Source organism: Mercenaria mercenaria, chromosome 15 (genome assembly GCF_021730395.1).
Source record: "Mercenaria mercenaria strain notata chromosome 15, MADL_Memer_1, whole genome shotgun sequence".
Lineage (NCBI taxonomy): Eukaryota > Metazoa > Mollusca > Bivalvia > Venerida > Veneridae > Mercenaria > Mercenaria mercenaria.
Window position 1 is genome coordinate 48,409,871 of NC_069375.1, and position 27,898 is coordinate 48,437,768.

The 27,898-nt window shown below is 33.8% G+C and overlaps 1 protein-coding gene across 1 annotated transcript in view; it reads right to left on the reverse strand.

Moving 5' to 3' along the window:
* Positions 1–16,453: 16,453 nt before the first annotated feature.
* LOC123561349 (uncharacterized) overlaps positions 16,454–27,898 on the reverse strand; it is a 36,109-nt gene continuing 24,664 nt past the window's right edge. The window contains exon 13 of the mRNA XM_053525214.1: positions 16,454–21,851. Coding sequence (XP_053381189.1) covers positions 21,836–21,851 — 16 coding nt within the window. The 3' untranslated portion in view covers positions 16,454–21,835. The remainder of the gene's footprint in view (positions 21,852–27,898) is intronic.

Sequence of the window (27,898 nt, forward strand, 5' to 3'; positions counted from 1 at the left end):
ACTTCCCCATCAAAGTTTCATCGAAAAAATGATAGGAAAGTACTTTGAAGTAAGCGGTTTAAACCACTTGGCCACGGCTGCCTCCTCGTCCATCAGTGAAGTCGTTTAAAGGTTTTCTATTTTCAATCCTAGCAACCCTTGAAATGGCCCACCAAAGTTATTCAGAGAGGACCTGTCAAGGAATGGAAGCGTCGATAAAGATCAATCACGCAGGTCAAGTATGATGAAAATACATCGAGTGGTTCATCCGAGTGATATTTGAAATCGTTTCTTTTTCAGCCTATTCCGAGAAGATTTAGGGGTTTAGTATAACCATTTTAATAAACACGAGAGAAGAACATACAAGGATGCTAAGTACCTAGCCTGGAATAAATTAGAAAGTCGTTTCTATTTATAGCTCTTACGAACCCCTAAAAGTGACCAAGCGAAATGAAAGTGGTAACTGATATGTAGTATTTGAGTAAAGGTTTCGTCAAATCCATCTTTAAACGACAATGTTACAGACCGGACATAAGATTAGAATGGACACTCAGTAAAGGGAGATAATTCAAAACGTAAGACTAGTATATTATGGTCAATGTGCTCTTCCTGTAAATATTCTCTGTTATTATGTGCAATTTACATACACTCAGTAGTTATGCCTCAATAGGGAAGGATAGAGTATTAATTCTAATACATGACACATCATAATAATACCATTTCTTTTGTTTGAGCGGACGAATTAGAAAGAAATCATTTTCCCTTAAGCGATTAAAATCTCCGCTAAGGGTCGCTACATGTTGCGCAAGAAGTTATTGTGCGTATCACGAACTGATAGTTTGTTAGTTCAGCTTTTGGGTTCTGGCAAAACACTACATGAAAAAAATATATAAAAAATATCAAGAAGGTCATGATGACCCTTGATCGTTCACCTGAGTAATTTGGCCTACAACCTCTAGAGTGTTACCAGGATTTTCCTTTTATCTGACCGGGTGACCTAGATTTTGACCCACATGACCCAGATTCAAGCATGACGTAGAGATCATCCAGATAAACATTCTGACCAAGATTCATAAAGATAGGCTCATAAATGTGCCCTTTACAATGATAACAAGCGTTAATTTAACTGGGTGACCTAGTTACTCAGTATCAAACTTGGCCTATGGATCATCAAAACAAGCATTCTGGTTGACTTTTATGAAGGGTCACACATGTGGCCTCTAGAGTGTTAAAAAGCTTTCCTTTTGATTTTAGTGAGGATCTAGTTTTTAAATCCAAATTAATCAGATTCAAACTTTGCCTTGGAATCATTAAGATAAACATTCTGACCAAATTTCATGAAGATAGGGTCAGACATGTGGCCTCTTCATTGTTAACTACCTTTTCCTTTCATTTGAGTAGGTGTCCTAGTTTCGGACCCCACATGATAGTTTCAAACTTGGCCTAGAAATCATCAAAATAAACATTTTGACCAAGTTTCATATAGATAAGTCATAAATGTGGCATCTAGAGTGTTAACAAGCTTTCCCTTTGACTTGAGAAAGTGACCTAGTTTTTTACCCCACATGACCTAGTTTTGAACTTGGCTTAGATATTGTCAAGACCAGCATTCTGATTAAGTTTCGTGAAGATAGGGTCATAAATGTGGCCTCTAGAGTGTTGAAAATACATTCCATTGATTTGACCTACTGACCTACTTTTTGACCCAACATAACCCAGTTTCAAATTGACCTAGAAATTATCAAGACAAATATTCTGACCAAGTTTCATAAAATTTGGTTAGAGCTATGGCCTTTAGAGTGTTAACAAGGCAAAAGTTGCTGGATTCCGCACGACGGACGACGACGGACGCCCGACAATGACCGGTCACAAAGCTCACCTTGTGCACGTCGTGCTCAGGTAATCTAAAAACTTAAATGTTAGTATTTGTTAGACAGAAACAAAATTGGTGAAACAAACTCTGGTTAAGTGTTGATCTAGAATTTAGTTTTTAGTCATTATGCTATATATATAATTTGAATGTAATCTTATAAAATACATTAATTGTGTACAAATATATGCTTTGTGTTTTCACATGATTGTTTTATTTAAACTGTAAATACTGATGTTACATAGCAATTGAAGTTCATACTTTTTGCATGTGTTTGTCAGCGGAGCTGCCCAAGTGCTTACCGCAATTTACATATCTGAAATATGAATTTCTGAAATACATATTTTGTTAAGTCTCTAAGGAGACGTTTAAAAGGTTTAAGGGAATAATTCATTCTGATCATGGGTGCAAATATTTTTTGAAATCCGTCCACGAATAACGATTTACCAGAGCAGAGCGGAAATCCGGATGGATATTAAATAAAGCATGTTATTAAAAAAAAAAGAAAAAGGGTTCTTATACGCGTGTGTGTGTGAAGGGTAAAGTTACAGACAGAACACGAATTCTGTTTGAAGTCTGGAAATCTACAGTATCTTTTAATAGCAATAAATGTTGTATATCTACAAAACCAATCATCTTACTTGAAATACAATTTCATTTTTTTTAAATTAGTCGGAAAACTGATGAAAAACACATGCATTGTACTTTTTCATGTAAAGGCTTAGTTATTTGATGTACCAACTAAAAAAAAGTTCAAACTCGGGTGCCTGTGCTCTTGACCTTTGCTTATGTCACATTGTGATGTAATGGTGGAGATTTATGCCAAGCTATTGAAATATAGATTCGTGCACAAAAAGCTACGAACCAAAACAAATACCTAAAGTGGTTTATCTCCAAGTCAGCCAGAGGTCTGGGTCCTACATGTGACAAGCCACTTTATGATTATTTGTGCCAAGTTACTTTGATATCCATTAATGCAAAGTAAAGTTATAAACCAGAGAGAAACAAATGGACTATTGCACACGACATGTCGTCTCATGCCTCACGCGTGGTATCAAACTAATGCTCTAAACCAATGACCTCCATGAGTGACCTCGACTTCTAAGCAAACGATCTCTGATTGCGCACAACACGGCACGATGTCTCGTCATTGGAAATATTTATACAAAGTAATATTATGTTCCCTTGATAAAATGCACAGTTATGGACCGTACATCAAATGGACCCTGTTAACATTTGACCTCTAAATATGATCTTGAACTTGAAGCTAGTGTCTTGGTCTTGCGCATGACATGTTGTTGAGTTATGGACAATACGCGAAGTGTGACGGTCGGCCGGACGTTCCTACATAATTAATGGTATTTATGTGGCTACTCTATTGTTCTCTCTATTGTTCTGTTAGCCACGTAAAAGAAAAATAGCCACATAAAAGCTTACAGAATGAATGGCATCAAAGAAAATGTACAGTAACCTTTTGTTCCTATGGACATAAAAGTATGCAAATGTAAGCTCGGATATACGGAAACACGGACGGACGGAGTGACGAATGAAGACATCCTATTTCTATGTTCCCGTTTTTTCTTCACAAAACGCGCGTGAAAAAAAAACCTTTCAAGCGATTCTGGCGATACGGAGTTGACGGAAATTTAAGCTTTTTGACCTCTGCTCCTCAATTGTGACAACGATCTTGGATGTAGTGACATAGGGTGCGAGCTCTGTTTGGGAAAACTTCCCTAGGGTGACGATGATATGACGCAGATACAAGATTTAAGCTACTTGCTCTTTGACCTCCAAGTGTGACATTGACCTTGGATTTATCGACCCTGGATGTCTGCTCTGCACATTGTTTTGATAAGGTTAATATTTGATGCTAGTTTCATGGTTCATATTTGATGCTAGTTTTATAAAAATCGGCCCAGAAGGTTCAGAAGACATGAAGCGTACACTGAGTTAGCTAATGATATTTTGCCTCCAAGTGTGACCTTGAACTTGGACCTAGCGACTTTGGTTACGTTCCTCTATGTTGTCGGTGAGATTAATAACTGGTGATAGTTTAATGAAAATCTACTAAACAGTTTATACAATACGGAGCGGACACGAAGTTCAGCTATGCACTTCGTCGACAAGGTTAACATCGTATGCTAGTTTTGTGAATATTTGCTTAGCGGTTGGGATATATAGAGCAAACATAAATTTAAGCTCTTTGGTTAGTTCAAAGGTATTCATTTCTTATTATATATAATACAGATTTGTACAATTAAAACATGAAGTTAACATGATACTCAGGAAAGGATAAGAATGCAAGGAATGACTTATAGAATTATTCTCCTTTAACGGACAATACGAATGAAATTACACCGGTGAGCGACTGCGCCGGTTATGCGTAGCTATGGTAATAAAAACGTTTGACGCGCTTCGCCAATAAGCAAACATGTTACAAAAAATATATGACCAAATTACAGAGAGATTCCAATTACAACGATATATTTCACATTATTATTAACACAATAAGCAACATTTGACAGCAAAAGTCTACGTTATTTTTGAACAGCCCTCGTACTACCAGGACTGACCGAAATTCAGTGTTATGATACATTTTCCTTTGAAATGTTGTGCAGGGCTGAGCAGCCGAGTAAATGCAACAGCCATCAATACAGCTGGCAAGCAATTGTTTTGAAAGCCCAACCATTGTTACAAACTATCAGAAGGGAGTTAAATCAAACAAGTAATTGTAAGACGATGTAACTTGAAAATCAAAAGTAGTGTTGATCTTTATTTTTATGCTTTCAACTAAGTTTTGTAAACTTATATGCCTTAAGAACAAATAGACCTTTGATCAATTATTCCCGACAGTACGTGAATGTCAGCCGCTACATACATATGCATATTAAGGACGTTCGAACCAGAATTGGATAAACCTAACCAGTCTGACTACGGAATTGCAACGTCATCATGTAAAAGTATTAATTTATAATTTGGTAACTAGAAGTCAATATCATACGGCTAAAATAACTGATCTGATCTGTTGAAAAAAGGAAATACGTGGTTCGGTATTGTTTTTTCGCTGAAACGTAAATAAACTGTCTGATTTCAAGACAACGCACTCAAATATGAGAATCAGTACGCTATAATTTAAACTTCTATAACCTTTTTCGTAATAAAAAAGAATGCTTTTTTAAGGACCAATATTTATAGGAATAGTTTTACAATGCAGTGTAAAAGGACTAAAACACGTCAATTTATAAGCAGGCTGTGAATGTTGTGCTGTCGTTTGTCAGTCTTTGGAGTTATTCAGATATCTTGAAAAGTAATTGACCTAAAGTAACAATTGTATGCAAATGGATTTCATCAGTAAGGACACATTTATGTTTCCTAAATGAATACGCTCTTAGACGTGACACTTTTCGTGACTCTTTTCAGTGTTTATCTCAGCATATGAGGTTTTGCACCTGGATTTCGAACTTAGATTCAAACCATTCTCTCTTTGTCAAAACCCCTTCTTCAATTACAGTTTCACATTGTCATGTGTAGCGGTTAATGAGATGTACTGCTGGGAAAACAACATAAAGTATTGTCCTTTAAAAGCTAATGTATGGTGGCTGTTACATATATAGGAGTAGCATTTGCATGGGAAAGATCGAACTGAGATACTTAATCTTCTTCGTGCAAAACAGAAATTAAATGTTTAAAAACAATCCGTTTTCTTTCTTCGTGACATGTAAAGAAAAAAATAACACTTAATTCATTATAATTTAATTGTATTTGTAATAATGAACAAGAAGTCGGCTTTATGAAACACTTGTATTTGACCAGAAATTTCAAATCCAAAACACTTTTCTAATAGCTGCTTCTTTCAGAATGCGCAGTAAGGTCGTGTAGAGTATCGGTAAATTAAAAAAGAATTGTTGAAAAAAGATCGATCTGTCACCTATTTTTACTGGAAAATGTCAACAAATTTAAAACTTGCTCGTCCGGAACGATAAGTAAAAACCAGATTTCTGTTTTTTTTTTTAATACTTTGGTTGTTTCAATGATGGCAGGTTAATCAACAAGAATTGAACAGTAATTAATAGTGATCAACAGAAAGATTTCTGCTTTACTCAGATTAGAAGGTGAGCCTTTTTCTACAATAATGATGTGTGAAATTAATTTATATGTCTATATGTTTGGCTAAGCATTGTTAACATAGCGGACAATTTTCTTTTTAACAAGAGTACCGTTGTGTGGAGCAAAATATGCCTGAAACCATGTGTCTACCAAGTCTGAGAATCATACGTCAAAGCAGTTCTTCAGACGTTCTTGAGCAGAAACTAAATTGCAAACAGAAAGATCGTTGACCACCACAATCACATGATACGTCCATCCTATAACTTTGCAGTGACTATATCATAAACTGTGATTAGGAAACCTCAAGATCAATCGGTGTCCATCGAAACGGTTTTTATATTAACAGTTACTGTGACCTTGACCTTTAATCTGTCCTCAGGTTGATCATCAACTGATATTGTGCAATGTGCTTGCAAGTTCGAGGATAAAAGGCAAGACATTGAGCAGATATTGTTTTGTACCTATAATCTCTGTGACCTTGCCCTTTGACCAACTGTTTTGTATTTACAGTCATCTACTACAAAATCCAACCACGTTCGAGTATCGCATGTCAATGGTCTCAAAATATTGAGCAGAAACGTTTTTTATACTAGTAGACACTGCGTCCTTGATCTTTGTCCCACTGACCTGAAATTAAATTTGGGTCATTCGCAGACTAATAGAACACGTACCAAAGAAATATGGGGAAACATTTTTTTTTTCATTTCATTGTCAGAACCCCTAGATATTTATTCATAATTTACTGTAACTTTCATCTATTGACTTTTTTGTCTCCACATAGTTAATACTGCTTCGTTCTCTTTATAGCTCACCTGAGCCGAAGGATTGATGAATGTCCGTCGTTCGTCCGTCCGGACGTAAGTCCGTCGTCCGTCCGTTCACATTTAGTTTGTTTACAATGTAGCATCCACAATTTTGAATCAAAATTAATAAAACAAGACCTTGGTTGAATTTGATTAAGGGCTAGATCGGATTGGTATGTCCAGAGTTATGTGCCCCTGATTGACAAAATGTGCTATATTTCACTTTGTTTACACTCTAGCATCTTCATGTCTTCACCAATCCTAATCATATTTGCACAGAATGTGTATGACCCCAATATCTTGGATGAGTTTGAATATGAGCAAAATCGAGCTAGTAGGGCCAGAGTTATGTGCCCTTGATGGATGAGTTCAATTTTGAACAAAATCAGACATGCAGAATCAGAGGTATGGGCACTTGATTTTGCAAACATCCATATATTTTACCTTGTTTACACTATAACACCTTCATTTCTTCAGCAATCCAAATTATATTTATATAGAATGCATATAAGCATAAGATCTCAGATGAGTTTGATTATGAGTGAAATCTGACCGTAAGGACTAGAGTTACTCGCCCTTGGTTTTACAGAAATTGCTATATTTCAAAGGAAATTCTTGTTACCACTCTAGACTCCACAGTTTAAGTTTGAAACTCATGACATTTGGTTAGAATGTTTGTCTTGATGACCTCTAGGTCAGATCGAATCTGGGTCATGTGGGGTCAAAAACTAGTTCATCCGGTCAAATCAAAGGAAAAGCTTGTTAACGCTCTAAATGTCACATTTATGATCCTATCTTTTTGAAACTTGGTCAGAATGTTTATGTTGATTATCTTGAGGCCAAGTTTGAAACTGAATTATGTGAAGTCAAAAACTAGGTCACTAGGCAAGATCAAATGAAAATCCTTGTGTATGCAATAGGGGCTGCATTTTTCACCGTACCTTCATGACCATTGATCAGAATGCTTGTCTTGATAAAATCTAGTTTGGTTTCGAATATGGGTTATCTGGAATCAAAAACTAGGTCACCTGGTCGAATCAAAGGAAAACTGTATGTATGCAATAGGGGCTGCATTTTTCACTGAATATTCGTGAAATTTAATCAAAATATTTGTCTTGGTAAACTCTACGTCAAGCTTGAATATGGGTCATGTGGTGACAAAAACTAGGTCACCCGGTCAAAGCAAAGAAAATCTGTATGTGTGCAATAGGGGCTGCATTTTCATTAGATATCTGTGAAATTCAATCAGAATGATCTCCTTGATGAGATCTAGGTCAAATTTGAATATTGGTCATTTGAGATCAAAAACTAGGTCACCTGGTCAAATCTAACAAAAACCTTGTGTATACAAAAGGGACTGCATTTTTATTGGATATTCGTGGAATTGGAAAGATTGTTTATATTGATAAAATCTATGTCAAGTTTGAATATAGGTCATCTGGGGTCAAAAAGTAGATCACTCTGTCAATTCAAAGAAAACCTTTGTGTGTGCAATAGGGGCTGCATTTTCATCTGATATGCATTAAACTTGTTCAGAATGTTTGTATCTATGAAATTTCGGATGTGTTTTTATCTTGCTCACATGGTTTCAAAGACTAGGTCACCAGGTCAAATCAAAGAAAAAGCTTGTTTACACATCTGCAGCCACATTTTTATTTCAATCTTCATTAAACTTGGTCAGAATATTTGTTATCACAAAGTCTTGGAGGATTTTGAATCTGGGTTACATGGGGACAAACACTATGTAACTAGGTGAAATCAAAGGAATATCTTGTTTACACTGTTGTCCACCTTTCTGCTCCAATCTTCACGAATCTTTATAAGATTAATTTTCTCTATGTAATCTTGGATGAGTTGTAATTTGGGTCAAAATCAGTTCAAATCAAAGAAAATGTTTATTTATAATCAAAAGTCCACACTTTTGGTCCAATATTAATGAAAATTGGTCAGAATATTTGTCTCCAAAAAATCTCAGACGGGTAAAAAATTGGGTCTGTTTAGTTCAAATACTACGTCACTAGGCCAAATCGAAGAAAAATATTTTTTACATTCTTAAGGCCACATTTTTGCTCCAGTCTTCATGAAACTTGATCAAAATGTTTATCTTATGGAAAACTCGATTAAATTTGAAAACTGGGTCATGTGGATTCAAAAACTGAGTCACTAGGTCAAACATGTTTACACTGTTATGGTGTGTTACTCAGGTGAGTGACCTCAGACCATCTTGAATCTCTTGTTTTCTATTCTTACAGAAAGTTCACATTTTGAATCAAGATCTTAATAATCGTCTAATTTTCGCAGGTCACAGCTTTGTTTGCTAAATAACCTTAAACGAATTCCATAATGTGTTTTTTTTTCTATTATTATTGTCTGTTCGTTTTACCTTGTCGGAGTATAAATGCTCCATCAATACATATTTGTAGGTTTTTCGTTTCAGGGGAGATTCGGTTCTTTAAACGTGACTGTGCCTTTTTGGATCTTTGTGCGTGCAGTTTATGAACTCGTTCAATTTGACATTACCCTAATAGTTTCATAGTTTTTTTTTTCTTAAATGATATTTGCATAAAATACTTAAGATATATTCATATCTAAAGACATACCTTTATTCTTGGAAGGTCCTATCAAAATCTGAATATCTATATTTCGTGCCAGGTTACTAGTATTTTAACCAACAGAGTCTGACAACGTGACCTTCCCCGATATACACAGTTTATTGTTTGTTTTTGGCCGTATTTCAGTTATGTAACATCAAGCAGATAACCTAACCAGTGTTTATGGATTCTGTACCGGTGCAAACCTGTTCTCCACAAGTAACTGCCAACTTCCCCACATTAATCAAAGGTGGAGATATGCACAGCATATGTTAATATAAAGGTAGTATATACATTGCAGTCTATCAGGTCGAATTCTTCCAAATAACATGAGAATTTGTTATGTCTAAGTAAATTGCTGCTTATACAGATGAAATAAAATTGTTCTCAAGATAATACAAAACATGTTTTTGTTTGTTTTCTTTCAATTCTTGTCAATCACTTGCAAGTCCAAGAATACAGTCAAACCTTTTTTAGTTTGTGTAGAATAAACTGTACTTGCGATATTATCCTGAGACTTTTTGATAAAGGGGACACACGGACACACTTCTTTTATGGGTAGACATTTATATAACTACCAAAATTTAATTTTCATAAGGTTTTGATTTTCTCTGGATAGGCGTATATACCAGAAGCAATTGTATCCCCTTAAAGCGACTAACCCACACATCGTGATTTCAGATTAAAAAAAAAAACTTTTGCTTTATTCACCTATATGCTGCATATTCGATGTTCTTAAAATGTATTTGTCATCAAATTCTGTTGAAAATCGTTGTTTTCCTAATACATTTAAAATGAAACATTCGTCTACAATTTCTGATAAGGGTTTCCCGGTTTATAAAAAACGGAATTTCCCGTCAGCAAACATCACGTGATTTTCAAAAGAGCGCACACGTATAGGTACCGCACACTATTTCGACATTTTGAAATAAAAACAAACAATATTAAACAATAACATAAAATGAAGTCAGTACACTTATAGTATGTTAACGATGCCGTCAGTGATTTCTCGTTAGCCTAGTACGGTTACGGTATTCGTATTATACTTTTTTATTGTGAATTCGATTCCCAGACCCGTTAAATTTTGTCTTGAATTTTTTTCTTCACTACAATACAATGAAGACAAAACGAGTTAGTAAATCTATTTCTAACATGTTCACTAAATTTATATGACACAACTGACAAGTAATCGTGTCTAAATTCACTCCACCGTTAATATGATCTAATGTTTTTAAGCTTTCCTGTGATATTTTTTAAACCTGTACGGGTTAGTTTTATAACAGTCTTACAATGCACTTTAATACAAGCATTGCCCGGATATAATTTTAGGATTGATTGATTTATAGATACATCCAATTTTATACGAAAATAAGAAGGAAAAAAATAGAAACTAGAGGAAAACAAACTTACACAAAGTATGTAATGCAAACTGAAAAAAATGGGGATCGAACTCCCGACGAAAAGTATATTAGAAATACAATAGATGAACCGTAACCGCTCGGCCAACGAGTAATCACTGACTAAATCGTAATTTTAGTGTTTTGACTTAATTTTATCTTATTGTTTTGTTTTCATTTCTAAACGCCATAATACTGTGGGCTACTTTTAGTTCGGTGTTGTGGCGAGCGATGTTTGTGTTCTTTTAATAATGAAACGGTCCGTTATTTAGGTAGTGTTATTTGGTACGATTTAAAGTGGTTCTTACACTGGCACCAGACCAGAAAGAAAATGCCCCTGTTCATGTTATACCCTACCACTAGGTATGCTATAAGAACCATGGTTATGAACGGGAAAATATAGTAACCTATTTCAATCGCGCATTTCATACCTAAAACACGCAGTTCGGTAAATGTGTACTATAGATATTAAACAAGCGGTAATTTACCTACCATTGAGTACCGGTCACATTTCTTCAACGTTAACACTTCTTATCTTTGAAAAACAACGCGTAAGTTAAAGTTTTCACAACGTTACACTAAAAACTTGGTTGAACTTCCCTGGTGAAGTTCCGGTCTATATTACAAAACCGTTCTGATTGGCTGATGTGAAAATGTATGTCAGTCGTCATTTTACTACACGTGTACGATAAAATGTGTATATGCAGCATAAATGTGCAAAATGAATTACATAAACAGAGCAGATGTATACCAATGTATGATTTCAAATTCAAAATCATATCCAAGACGAATTTCATTCATCATTTTGAGTTTTATTGTAAAACTGTTAATATTTTGCATTCTGTTTTTGTTTGTTTACATTTTGCCTAACATGTGCACACTGCCGTGACCTCTAGACCGAATGTTCATTAGGAAAGTTCACGCAAGTTTTTTTCTGTAACGTTGACGAAAGCATAAATATGTGGAGCATCTGCAAAAAGGAATATTGAGACAATGTGACTGGTGCACGATGGAAGATAAATTATCGCTTGTTCAAAATACTAGGTACCCATTCAACGAACTGCGCATTTTAGGTGAGAGATGTACGACTGAATTGGGTTAGTGCACTTTCCCGTTCATGATCATGGTTCTTATAGAATACCTAGGGGTAGGGTATAACATGTGCAGAGGCATTTTCTTTCTAGTCTAGTGCCAGTGGGTTCTTACCTAAATAAGGCAAAGTAAATCATGCTGACTTCCCTAATCGGTAGACCAGTATATAAATTGACCCACCAAACTACATGCGCACTTATAAAAGTACATGAAGAAAACTACAAAAGAAACGAATGTTCTCGTAATTCTGCTAACTATAAACTGGTCAACCATTATATTTCATGTAAATATCTGAAACAGTGGAAGTATTTTGACTTTGGTGATAAATTATTCTAAAAATTACAACTCACAATGTGTCGGTAAGTCGCTTTAAGTCCAGAAAATTATGTCGTTTATGTTAATATGTTTATTTTTACCTTGCATCTCCTCGTTGCCTTGGCACGCCTGAAAAAAAATAGCTTTGGTTTTCCTTCAAGACTTTTGCACTTGGTTGTATGGAAATTTGCTGTTAGTTCTTTTATTGTCACGCTTTTACCATTTATACCACTGAGCCGATCCAATCCACCATGTGTTAAAACGCAACAGACAAAACAGTCAAATTCTGAGTGATCCTCGTCAGCACTTGTTTTTAGAATAGTTTTCATCTCTTTCGTCAGTCAGATCTTCTTTCAAATCAATTTTGAACTCGAGTTTTTGAAAGACATTTGATAGCCTTTATGAAATTTTAAACGTTCAAATGAATTGTTTATTTCAACAATATATAAAACTTATTAACACACTGTCGTTGCTAAAATGTTAATTGGTTTATTCAAAACTTACGTATTCATACTTTTGTAATGTTAATTGGCTTGTTCAAAACTTACGTATTCATACTTTTGTTATGTTAATTGGTTTGTTCAAAACTTACGTATTCATACTTTTGTTAATGTTAATTGGTTTGTTCAAAACTTACGTATTCATACTTTTGTTATGTTAATTGGTTTGTTCAAAACTTACGTATTCATACTTTTGTTAATGTTAATTGGTTTGTTCAAAACTTACGTATTCATACTTTTGTTATGTTAATTGGTTTGTTCAAAACTTACGTATTCATATATTGATTTCAAAGTTTATATATTACAATCAACAAAACTTATAAATACATTTACAGTACACAGTTACTGGTAACAATGTTTTGATCAATTTCAAAAAGTACGTATTATTTATGTTAAGTTGGGCTTAAAGCAGAATATACAAGTTTAATATACGGTTGTTGAGAGACTTCTAGCCGAAATGGCAATATCTAGTACAATAATGATATTGACCCCCTTTCACATTGTGATTGTGCATTCTGAAATACCGTAAGCCTGCTGGATAATTTACCTGTATGAAAGAATTTTCACCCTAAGAGAGTTCTCACGCCAAAAGTTTCGAACTTTGACCACTTGGCTACGGATGCCTCTTTTCCGTGAGAAAAAAAGACAATAACCAACCATCGACTGATTAACCGTTATTAAATTTTTTCTAATACAAATTTTAATTAAATTGTCCGTAAGTATTGACCTGACACTCATTAATCTTCGCCAATATTTTCGGGCGTTTTCGTTAATTTACACAATACTAGTATCCCGAAAGTATCTACATTACTTAAGTAACATATAAAGTTAAACGATGTCACGATGGCGTAGAGGTAAGGTGTCTGACTTCCATGCACGTTTACACGTGTTCGAAATCACTTACTGAATAGATCTTCTTTTTTTTTTTCAATTTAATGTAGCTCTATTGTAATATTATCTTTTAAATTATTATATTTATCATTTTTTTATGAATTCTAATTGTTTTCTCTTGTAGAATCTATTTTCTGGAACGCTGGTGACAGGTAATTTGTCTTTTTATCTAAGATACATTTAAAACAATTTTATTCCACTTTTTTACAACGGGTAAATATGATTACTCTAAAAAAAATATATCAAGATACGATTGATCAAATGAGTAGTAAGTCTGCATATAAAATTCTGGGGGAAAAAAGATATGGTCAGACGTAGGACTCGAACCCACAATCCTGATATTGGCAGGTAAACATTTTGTCCGTACTGCTGCCTGCACATGTGATATTAAGAATAATATATGAAATATTTATTTATATCGCTATTTATGTTCGGACACCGAAAATTAATTTACGGAAATATACGGAATATTCATGAGTGCCAGGTCAATACTTACGGACAATACCCATAGTATTGCATTTATCAATACACTAATTGTATGTACAATAGCCACGTACAATATATTTCTTGTTTGACTAGTTGATTTATAAGCTTGTTGGCCTAGGCACTTGGTCACATATCTTTGAAGATTTATGTTTATAAATATTTAATGTACATACGACTTTAATGAAATATTTACTTACTTACCTCCTTACATACTTTCTTACTTATGTACTTAAAAACTTAAGGCGCGGCTTTTATCTTATTCAGCATTTTTTGTCTGTGTTTAACAAAACGTAATGTAATTATTAACATTAAAATTGGCTTTCAAAAGATCAGCCACTAGGGTAATGTAGGGCCTGTGTTTTGAATAACACTAGCCGTATCATCGAGGACGTAAAAACAGATTTTTCTACGAGTGTTAACGTTACTGCTTGGATAATATCTGCCATGATTGTTGCCCAATCCGCTCACCCAAGTGTGGCATTGAACTTTCAGATAAGGATCTAGTGTTTGCTCTCACGACTGTCCATCTCACTGAGGCAAGCATAAGGTGATTTTCCATTTTTTCACAAATTTATAATCTAGATTAAGATTAGACGGGCGGATGGACGGACGCGCGCGTACTGCCCTCTTTCTACAGTCCAAGAAAAAAAATCGTGTAATTTAAGGCCATGGGGAAATGCAGGAAGGGATAAGAAAGAGCAATATTCTCTGGTAACACTTCACAAGGGACTTGCAAATATTTCATCAATATCAAAATCTAACAACTTTTATCTCGAATTTAATTGATACTGTCATGGCAGTCCAGAGGGCGGAAAGACAACGTTTTGAGTGACGACGTTTGACGGGGTGATGTTCAACGGGGCACTATACCGACGTTTGTCGGGGCAACATCCGGCGGGGCGAAGTATGGCTGGGCGCTATAACGACGTTCGTCGGGCCGCCGTTTTGCAGGGCGACGTTCGGTAGGGCGCCATAACGATGTTTGTCGTTGTGTCACTGCGACAGGACGAAATAACGAAATGGCACAAATCAGCCACCATATTTCTGTCTGTTTGTATTTTTTAGCTCGACTATTCATAGAATAGTAGAGCTATTGAACTCACCCGTGCGTCGTCGTCGGCTTCGGCGTCCGCATCCCGATTTGGTATGTTTTTGTATGTAAGTTGGTATCTCAGTAACCTCTTGCGGGAATGGATTGAAACTTCACACACTTATTCACTGTGATAAACTGACTTACACTACATAGGTTTCATAACTCTATTTTGCTTTTTTTTACAAAATTATGGCCCTTTTTCGACTTAGAATTTTTTAGTTAAGGTTTTGTATGTAAGCTGGTATCTCAGTACTTACTAATGGCAATGGATTGAAACTTCACACACTTGTTCACTGTCATCATCTGACATGCACTAAGCAAGTCCCATAACTGTATTTAGCATTTTATCAAAATAATGCCCCTTTTTCGACTTAGCAGTTTTTGGTTAATTTTTGTATGTAAGTTGGTATCTCAGTATCCACTAATTGGAAAGGATTGAAACTTCACACACATGTTCACTGTCATGATATGACATGCAGTTCAAAGGTTCAATAACTCTACATTTTTCTTACATTGCTAACAAAATTATGCCCCCTTTTCAACTTTTTTCAACAGTTTCTGGTTAAATTCTTATATGTAAGCTGGTATCTCAGTACCCACTAATTGGAATGGATTAAAACTTCACAAACTTGTCCACTATCTTGAGCTGATAAGCACTATGCATGTCCCATAACCCTGTTTTGCATTTTTACAAAATTATGCCCCTTTTTCGACTGTTGTTTTTATTCAACTGACAAGGCTGTTGAATAGTCGAGCGTTGCTGTCGTCTGACAGCTCTTGTTTTTATTTGGGTTTTACGGCGCACCAACACAGTATAGGTCTGTTTTTATATCTTGAAAGTGCTTTGTAACTAAGTCAGAACTTAAGTCAACATTTCTAGTTAGTGAGGCATATTTCGAATTCCCGAAGTGGAAATTTCAAACAGTTAGTTGAAATGTTTGTTAACAAAGAAATTTTGAGAAAGTTAGTCAAAATTTCAATACAATAAGTTGTCGTAAACCCAGTCCCGGGGTTAAATTGTTCAACGAGGTCCTACATAGCTCGGGAACTGGGGTAAAAATGTTCAACGAGAACCTAAAATGTGGTTGTTGGCAATGTTCTAATTGCTCGGATTGTTTGGTAAATTCTTCAGGATGGCCGACACCGCTGGCTTAATTAATTTAAAGGAAAAGCCAGATTCCTTATAAAGCCACTTTCTGGGCTATTTCAAAGTTATTATAATGTTAAGTGCTGTAATAATAAGTTTAGTTATTATAACACCACTTAGATTATAAATTGGAGAAAATCAACACATAACTGTGTAAAATTAAATGAAAACACAAGAGTAAATTCAGTTTTATAAATCTATTAAATCAAAAGTCCTCACATAACCACACATTCACAACTACAAAGATCTAAATTATGTCTACAAATAAGCTTCTACAATTACTATATACACCAATTATGCAATTTAGTTCCTTTAAAAATATGTCAAAATTATCAGAAAAGTCCAAATAAAATGCATGTAAATTCCAGTAATTTTCTTAAGCAAATGAATTAAACTTTAAATTTCTAAATTATTCCCCAATAAAAATAAGTCCAAAGTTCCTAAAACTGGCTCCAAATTTCCAATAATTTCTTAACTAAGAGAAGTGTTTAATCCAAAGGAGTACATTAGAAGAGCCAAGAAATAACTGATCAGCCCATATTTATAGAGAAGCACCAAAAATGCTGCAATCTGATTGGTCAATGACATTTTCCCAAATATGTAAAATTGTTCTCACCAAATGCAAGAAATAGAATAAATGTCACCAAAAGACAATTACATAAACACAAACTAGAAGAAAAACTACACCTTATCAGTATATTTCAAATTACAAAAAAATGATTTAAAAGTACTAAAATTAAGTGTCAAAGAATTGACACACAAATTCTCCCAAAGATATCCAATATGGCTGCCAAAATCAGTCTACATCTAAGGGCCATTTTTAAAGGTTTACAACAGAACAAGGCTTCTAAAAAATCTACAAAATTTCACATAACTAAAAATTTATATCCTTGACATGATTGTAAAGTTTCAGACCTGAACAATATCTCTAAATATTTTTAATAAATATTTTCATTGGCCAGCTCTAGCCACATATAAAACGGACTAGCAAAAATGTAAACAAAGTAGATTTTTCAAGATTGCTTTAAAGCTACAAAATGTCATGTCCTCAAACTTTACAGAGATATTAAGTCATATATTTACAATATACTGAAAGTGGATATACCATGGCAAAATATAAAATATGTACTTAGGAGCATTTAATGGTTTCTGCTGATAACTTTCTCGAAGTCGGGAGTTTTTAAATATATTTTTGGGAATAACTCGAACAATATATACTCAGTAAGGTTCAAATTTTCAGCAAAGCTCCGTCTTAATGTATTCTTTAATATATGATATAAGAACATGGTAACGTAAACTATTTTTTTATTCAGATATTTACAAAAAGCAAAATATTTCTGTGCCAAAACCCAGGTTTACCACAAAGTTTAATGTCTCTCAGAATTTAAAGTAAATCAGTCGAATTTTTGAGTTTGCCCTTCAATAGGATCACCAATTTCAAAGATATAATGAATATTATTTTTCTTAGTAGCTAGATTGCGCAGCTAAGATAGATAATTTGAACATACATTTGAACATACATTCAACTGATATCAAAAGGATTTGATTTCGATTTATAAATATATAATTTTTTAAATGTTGATTATTACACCAACAATAAAGGTCATAAAAATACAATTGTTCCTTTATGTATTTAAATGCATGCAATATATGTACAAAATTATTGAAAAACACCGTACGTAAAACATATGTGTTTAGGCACCCTAGAAACAGTGGACAGACGTGTATCTCTTTTTGCAGGTCAACATAAACAATTAAAGGAAGTGAAATAATGCTATATTTTAACTAGAAATTGTTACAAGTTTATCTTAAACGTATTGTAACGTAGACTTCATTTTTATGAAAATATGTCTTGCATTTGTTGACCATTTATAAATGAAACTATCTGATGGCAATATTGTTTGATTAAATGTGTTATCTGACTGTGGCATAAATTTATCATTTGCTTAAGACGCCATTTTGGCCGCCATTTTTAATCCTGCATAAAAAAATTGCCCAATGATGACATTGTCATCAAACGGATTCAGCTTCTACAACACCAAGACAACTGAAAACCGTCAAAACATTTCCTATCTACCCAGAAACCAGCTTTCCTCGTCAGGACTAGTATGTTTTGTGCTCTTTAAGTACACTTTTTGGTGATGTTTCATGTTTCTTTGATTCAATGATTCATTTATACATGGTTTCTAAAGATATTTAATTGCATTCAATTATAGCTAGGTATCCCCGTTTAACATTTAACTGTTAACAGTCGTTAAGCTAAAATCTATAGAAAAAAGCTATTTTTAAACTGCCAGTGTCATAGTTCCTACTTCGATTTTCAAAGGATATACACCATTAGAAAGCTAAAGATCTGAGCTTTTCAGAGATGTATACTTTAATATATTTCCGTTTATGACGTGCATTGAAACGCTTGTTAAACCTGACGAGGAACTTTTACATAGAAATTATGTAGAGAGATAAGTGGTCGGTATACTCGTAAATAGTCAATAAAGTAGTGCGGAAATAGAACGGCGGATTAATCTGCTTCAGTGAAAAATGTCATATTGATATTCTTGCAGTCTCCAGAGTACGGTAGCAATAGGTTTTACCGCTTTGCGGTTTCAACCCAAAAACAGAAATTCTGTGTTAAAAACAACAAGGCAATCTGAAGTACAGCTAAATCCCCCGCCACTGTTATGAATAGTGAAAGGGTAAACCTTTGACCTTTAGCTGTGACCTTGACCTTGAACTGATATGGCTGACTCATAAATTCTGCACAACGTCTTGATGAGGTGATCATTTGACCCAAGTTTCATGAAAATCCTTCAAGGGGTTTAGGAGATACAGAGCTCAAACCTTTGACTTCGAGTTTTGACCTTGACATTGAGTTGATATGGCTGACACATGAGCACTTGATGGGGTGATCATTTGACCCAAGTTTGATAAAAATCCTTCAAGGGGTTTAGGAGATACAGAGTGGACACAAAATGGAAGACTCAAACCTTTGACCCTAAACTGTGACCTTGACCTTGAGCCAGCATGGCTGACTCGTAAGTTCTGCATATCGTTTTGATAAGGTTATCTTTTGACCCAAGTTTTATAAAAATTCCTTGAATGGGTTTAGGAGATATAGAGCGGACACGAAATGGAAGGCTAAAACTGATCTTGACCTTGAGCCGGCATGGCTGGCTCATGAGTTCTGCACATCGCTTTGATGAGGTAATCATTTGACTCAAGTTTGATGAAAATCCTTCAAGGGGTTTAGGAGATATAAAGTGGACACAAAATGGAAGGCTCAAACCTTTTACCCTCAGTTCTGACCTTGACCCTGAGCCGGCATGGCTGACTTATAAGTTCTGTACATCGTCTTAATGAGATGATCTTTTGACCCAAGTTTGATGAAAATCCTTCAAGGGGTTTAGGAGATATAGAGCGGACACAAAATGGAAGACTCAAACGTTTGACCTTCAGTTGTGACCTTGACCTTGAGCCGGCATGACTCACTAATTGGTTCTGCACATTGTCTTGATGAGGTGATCATTTGACCCAAGTTTTGTAAAATTCCTTCAAGGGGTTTAGGAGATATAGAGCGGACACAAAATGGAAGGCTCAAACCTTTGACCTTGAGATGTGACCTTGACCTTTTGCCGGCATGATTGATTCATAAGTTCTGCACATCGTCTCTATGAGGTAATCAATTGAACCAAGTTTCATGAAAATCCTTCAAGGGGTTTAGGAGATAGGGAGCGGACACGAAAGTGTTACGGACAGACGGACGGAAGGACGGAAGGAGACCATTCCTATAACCCCCCACCACTTGTGGCGGGGTATTAACAAAACCAAGAACAACAACAAGCATTTTAAGCAACAAATATATTTGCATGATTTTGAATTCTCGTCAATGTAGTATACCATTATTCCCAAGCGATACCTATAAAAATACCCGACGCAGTTTGTAAATAAACTGATAATGACGTCTTTATTTTACCTAGCTGAAAATTGTCCTAGCTGAAAACTTCAAACATTTAACATTTTTAAACTAACTGGAAGTATTTTAGACAATCTTAGTAATTAGCAAATTCAGGATGTCACGGACTGCGGTGTTACACCACAATGAGGTATATAAAGTATGGGTTCAACAAAGACACAAACATTTTACCGAACTATGGGACGCCGATGTGAACATCGCAAAACAGCAGGCTGGGTGCAAATTGGCCGACAATTGATGTTTCTGCTCTACCGAAAAATGGCTGATGGTGGGAGGCAGATTGGTTAATAACTTGTATCATCTTTTTTTTTTGTTAATTTCATTTAAAAATTAATATCTCTTAAAAAGAAAGGAAATTTATGAAAAATAAATGTTTCAGGTGAAAGGAAATTTATGAAGAATGAATGTTTTAGGTGCATACACATGTATTCAGTATTATTAAAATGAGTACTTTATATATCGGATTTTCAGCGTATATACTTGTATACACATGTATTCGGTATAATTAAAATGTGTACTTTATATATCCTACTTTCAGCGTCATATGCGCAATAAAAAGTACATGTCCGAAGTAAATACATGTCTTTAACCTGTACTTTATGTATGTACGCGTATTTTATTTTAAAATGGTTAAAATGTTATGATCTGTCGTATTACTGACCGCGCTACATTACATTGTTTCTGTATATTTTCATGAGATTTCCTCAAAGTTGTATATTTGCTTATGATATATTATGATAAAAGATGTCTTTAGAATTCAAAAACTTCTTTTACCCATGAACACATTTAGAATGATGCATATTCTTATTCGGTTCTTGGAGAAATAAAGGCATAAACGCTGAAGTAGAATTTTAAAATCAACCAGTCAGGTTTTTCTCCCTAGCTTATTAAAACAGAATTTCAAAAGCAGAAAATAATTTGAATAAAATTCTATTTTCAGAACTTAATACATATTGAGAAACAAAAACGATTTTTATGGTAGCATTGTAAACTCAGCATGAACAAAGCATGGAAAACTATTGACGCACATATATAAAGCAAGGTTGAATTTTAGTATCATAAAGGTACTTCATACATTTTTCAAATATAATAAAACGAAATCTATCTAAAGAATCAGCACTGAACATTATTAATGTTTGGAAAAAAAAACACTTTAAAACGGAATATATCTTCATATGCAATCATTTTAACTCCGTCTGACTTGTTTTTAATTTAGTACAGATACAGGAATCAATGAACTGCCTTTGCCTAAAAGAGGACAATACTAGAGAAATTATATAATATCACGACTATCTTGCACTTGAGTTATGCCACTGTGAAAATTTAAGTTGACTTGCACAAATAAACCTTATAAAACACATTGACATTTATGTGTATAATATTGATCAACGGTAACATAAATCATATTTTAATGATATAAACTAAATATTACCCGTCATGCTCGCTGGATGAAGCAGCTGTCACTTTAGAGCTTTGTTTCTGTATCCCTGTATTATTTTCTGTATGACTGCTATTTGTTTCTTGGTCTTTTTCTGTATCGCGAAGCTCCAACATTGTTTCGTTCCTTTGCATACCATATGATGTGTTCCCATTTTTACTCCAGCTTACGTCTTTGTAGCATTTTTTAAGAAAATTCTTTATTAGCAACATTACATAACATATTATAATTCAAATGTGTACTTTATATATTCGACTTTCAGCGGCATACGAGCAATAAAAAAGTACATGACTGATGTAAATACATTCACCTTTAACTTGTACTTTATGTATGTACGCGAACTTTATTATAAAATATCAACATGTTTCAAACGATATGTCATATCTATAAAAAATGTGATTTTACAGCTGTTGATACCTGTAAACATGTACATACAATGTATAAAGTTTAAAACAGATAAGTAACTTTGCTTTCTAATTTCAGAACCGCTTATATTTTGATTGTATGACAAGCTCAGTAAAAGTGCGTCAGAAAGACGGAAGGAATTTCTAAAATATGAATGAAAAACAAACAAACAGACACTTACCTGACAAAAGTAATACTGAACAATGCTTAATGCTTTATGAATATTTTGGTATATACATACTTGTGAAAATACAGATGTGACTTTCGCAAATGAAATACTGTTTATTTTTAAATGTATAATGTTGTACTATTGTAAAGCTACAGACGAATGTAACTTTTTGCTCCACTATTCGGAGAATAGGGGGCGCGGGGGGGGGGGGGGGGGCTATACTACTCGCCCCGGCGTCGGCGTCGGCGTGACCGTTCTTGGTTAAAGTTTTTCGGCAACCTTTGTTTTTCTGTCATATCTTTGTTACTATTGCTTATATCTTACTGTAACTTCACATAAACATTGTCCAGTAAACAAACAAAGTATGTGTAGGGGCTGAGCCCATTATACCCAAGGTCAAGGACACCAAGCTCTTATACTTAGGTTATTTTTAAGGTTCAAGTTTTTCGGCAACCTTTGTTTTTCTTTCATGTCTGTTACTATTGCTTATATCTTACTATAACTTTAAATAAACATTGTCCAGCATACAAACAAAGTATGTGGAGGGACTGGGCCCATTATACCCAAGGTCAAGGTCACCAAGAAGTTATACTTTGAATTATTTTCTAGTTAAATTTTTTCGAGAGCTTCGTTTATAGACATATCTTTGGTACTTTAAAATATAATGACTTGAAATTAAAAATATTTGTTTATAATCATCTGCATGTGTGGCTACATACCCCATAACTCTAATTGTGTTTTTGACCGAATTATGCCCCTTTTGTACTTAAACATTTTTGCAATCATCGCTTTCTGGATATAACTTTAATGCAATATAAGATAAAGACTTGAAACTTAAAATGTATCTTTATGATCATCATCTGCATGTGTGGTAACAATCCCCATAACTCTGATTTGTATTTTTGACCGAATTATGCCCCTTTTACACTTAAAGTTTTTACAAACTTCGTTTTCTGGACATAACTTTAGTACTATATAAGATAATGACTTGAAACTCAAAATATATCTTTACCATCATCATCTGCATGTGTTGTAACAATTCTAATAACTCAGATTTGTGTATTTGATGGAATTATGACCCTTGGTGTATCTTGCTTTTGAAGTAGAGGTCTCTAATTCAGAGATATATTCATTTTACTGTCAAATCCCCGAATACTGGAGCGCGCTGTCTTACGGACAGCTCTTGTTAAAAATGCGTTTTATTTGTATGAAAGAAATCATCACGTTTAAGGAAATTACCCGATTATATTTGTACTATGATTGCACTTACTAATATGGTGCCTACCTACTAATAAAATTGTATTTATCTGTAATATTATGTATTTTAAATTGCCTTTTAACATATATGTGTAAAATTACTCAAATGTGATAACTCGTGCAGTCAAAAATCTAATTCTAGTTGTTAGATAACAAAAACCCTCTGCGACATTTCTGAACAATAATAAAAATTTACGCTTCCTCTTTTTATTATTTTATCCTTTTTTATTTATTTATAATTTTGTAAAAGAAATGACGAGATTTGTAATGTAATAGATTTGAATTATAATCGATTTTGTATTATTATAAATTGACATGGAAAACGTGTATAAAGTTTTCTGTATTGTCAAACCTGTCAAGAAACATGTCTCCATGTTAAGTCGAAGATTATTTCATTGAAACAGATAACACGTGGTATAAATATTTACACTATAGTATGCCACGATAGTATGTCGCGGATCTAGGTCATAAATATAGGTAACCCGATAAAGTTCAAGCGACGCTATTCGTTGTCGAAAGGAAGGTGTGAGCAAAACAACCAATCGAAAGCTAGCAGCAGTGTATATATGTCAAAAGTAAAGGATAGTTTAACACCTTTACACGCCGTCACCTGTTGTCACAACGAAGGTGTGAGCGGAATAACCAATCATATTGCCGTAGTACTTTATAGGTCAGAAAGTAAAGTATAGCTTAATAGAAAAAAAAAAACCTCTTGGTACCGGATAGTTTAGATAGGTTAAAATAATATAGCATAAGACAAATCTTATAAACATAAACGCTTGTTCTGAAATAACCGTAAAATTTATTAAGAAAGTGAAACCGATTGTCTTGTTTTGACAACCAACGGAGAATTTACTGTTGTTGTTTATTGTTGTTTACTACTTTCATATTGTGAAAGTTGTGTCAGTAGTATATTGAATTATTTTGAAAAAAAACTATGATAATGCGTAAACGTAGAACTATACATTGTCAGTTTGTATTTATATACATGTTTGTTTTTCGCTTTGTGCCTAGTTTTCTTTGTACAGTATTTTGTTGTTTAAGATGTATTGTTTACGTCACAAGTTTCGTGGCGTTCCCGACAGTCATCTGTTTCATTTCTTCCATTTATTTTTTATATTAGAAATTTAAGTTACCTATTCCCTTTTCGCTTTGTTAATTTTCTACTTAATAGTGGGTATTGGATACAGTCACTTTTCAAATTACCTAACAGGTGATCATGTAAAGATTTTTTCGCAAAATTGCCAGGGTTTGGGAAATACTAAGAAAAGAAGAGATCTATTTCATTTTGTTAGAAAGAAACAGTATAATATTATTTGTTTGCAAGATATACATATAACAAAACAGATGTGTAATTACGTAAAGGCTGAATGGGCGAACAACATATACTTTAGTCCATACACCAGTAATAGTAGGGGTGTAATGGTACTTTTACAGAATAATTTCGAACAGAACGTGGAAAACGTCTTTAAAGACGAACATGGAAATTACCTTATTTTAGATATAAATATTTATAATCATAGGATGACCTTAATAAACCTATATGGTCCAAACGATGATAGACCAGAATTTTATGAAAATATTAAACAGAAAATGTATAATATTGGAAATGATCACGTCATAATCTGTGGAGATTGGAATCTGGTTATTAATCCTACTTTAGATTATGATAATTATAACTCAGTCAATAATCAAAGAGCTAGAAAAGTTGTCACTAATCTTATTGAAAATGGTGGTTTTGTAGATGTTTGGCGAATTAAAAACGAAAATATAAGGCAATACACATGGAGAAGACTAAATCCAAATAAGAAACAATCAAGACTCGACTTTTTTTTAATAAGTGACAGTGTTATGAATTTTGCAATAGATTCAAATATTACTCCTGGTTATAGGTCGGATCATAATGGCATAACTTTAACACTAAAATTTAATGATAACCTACGGGGAAAAGGTTACTGGAAGTTTAACAATTCCCTTTTAAAAGATGAAATTTATATTGTATTAGTTAAAACTACGTTAGCAAATTTAATTGAACAACATAAAACCGAACGAAATGAAATTACTGCGGATAATACAAACGATAATTCCTTCAAATATCAACAGGTTCAATTAAATATCAATGATCAACTATTTTTAGAAACGTTTTTAGTTATACTTAGAGGTGAAACTATAAAATATTGCTCTGAAAAAAGGAAAAGAGAACGTAAAAGAGAAATAGATCTAGAAAAAGATATCGAAAATTTAGAAAAATATGTCAATGAACATTTCATGACTGTAAATGAAAATGCAATTAATGAACTGCAAGAGAAAAAGTCTGAACTAGAAACTTTAAGACAAAAAATCATAGATGGTGTGATGGTAAGGTCAAGATGTAGATACGAAAATTTAGGAGAAAAGCCATCGAGCTACTTTTTCAATCTCGAAAACAGAAATTTTACAAACAAAGCAATAAATAAACTTATTGATGAAAACAATGTTCACTATACTAATACTAAAGATATTTTAAACTTTCAAAAAGGTTACTAAGAAAAGTTGTATAAAAATTCTGTGAAGGTCGATGAAACGCCACTTGTAAATATCATTGGAAATAATCCAAGGGAATTAAGTCCGTCAGAGTCTTTAAAACTAGAAGGTGAATTAGATATAATTGAATTAACCAAATCCCTTAACGATATGAAAAATAACAAAAGCCCTGGGTTAGATGGATATACTGTTGAATTTTTTAAGTTTTTCTGGAAAGACATCGCATATTTTGTTTTGAGATCATTAAACCACGGTTATAATATAAACAACTTATCAGTAACACAGAAACAAGGGGTCATAACCTGTCTTCCAAAACCAAACAAAGATAGATGTTTGATGAAAAACTGGCGGCCAATTTCTCTTTTAAATGTGGTTTATAAGTTAGCATCAACAGTGATAGCAAATCGATTAAAACGCTTCTTGGATAAACTTATCCATCAAGATCAAAAAGGTTTCGTAGCCGGTAGATTTATTGGGGAAAACATCAGACTTATTTACGACATCATGTTTGAAACTAACTCTCAAAATATACCTGGCTTGCTGCTCTCCATAGATTTTCAGCAAGCATTTGACTCAATCTCATGGGCATTTATACACAAAACTTTAGATTTCTTTAAGTTTGGGAACTCATTTAAGAAGTGGATACGTTTATTTCAAAATGGGAGTGAAACATGCATTTTACAAAATGGTCACCTGTCTGATTTTTTCTTCCTTGAAAGGGGTTGTAGACAAGGAGACCCAATTTCTCCTTACTTATTTATTTTATGTTCTGAGATATTAGGGCTAATGATCAGACGAAATAACAGTATTGTAGGTATTAATTTGCCGTATAAACAATATAAAATCAGTCAATATGCTGATGACACCCAAATGTTTTTAAACGGGTCCGAAGAATCGTTAAGACACTGTTTGATAACACTTAATAACTTTTATACAATGTCAGGTTTAAAAATAAACATTGATAAAACAAGAGCCTACTGGATAGGTTCATTAAGAAACTCTGCACTTAAGTTATGCACTGATCAACCATTAGACTGGAGTCAAGAACCCATTAAAATACTTGGTGTTCGTTTCTCTGCAAATGTTTATGATATTTGGAATCTGAATGCACCTGAAATTTTGCTGAAGTGTAGAAACATCCTTAGTGTATGGTCAAAAAGAAAACTTACCCTTTTCGGAAGAGTAAGTATTCTAAAATCCCTCGTTTTATCTAAGTTCGTTTACATATTTATATCACTCCCCGATCCCTCGGATGAATTTATTAAACAATTAGAAACTATTGCCTATAATTTTTTATGGAATAACGGACCAGATAAAATAAAAAGAGTAAACGCAGTCAAAAATATAGAATCCGGAGGACTGAGAATGGTGAACATTAAAGCTTTTATCTTAAGTCTTAAAATTAGTTGGATTAGAAGATTAGCTATTTTTAACTGTGATACATGGAACTCTCTTTTAACATTTTCATTTGATAAGACTATTTCTTTAGGATCGCAATATTCAAAAATACTCGCTATGGAAATACAAAATCCTTTTTGGCGAAATGTTCTTAATAGCTGGGGTAAATTTATTGAACGTTGTGAAATCAGCAACTTAGAAGACATTCTGTACTCACCTTTATGGTATAACCACCATTTCAGAAATAAAACGGAATACATAGAGAACTGGTATCGTAATAATATCGTATATGTAATAGATTTACTTGATAATGAGGGAAAGTTTTTGAATCTAGAAAGTCTGAAAAACAATTACACAATAAATGGAACCTTTTTAGATTTACATCGCATTATTTCAAATATACCCATAGATTGGAAAAACAAAATAAGGCAAAACGCAAATGATATAATTCAGTATAAAAATAATAT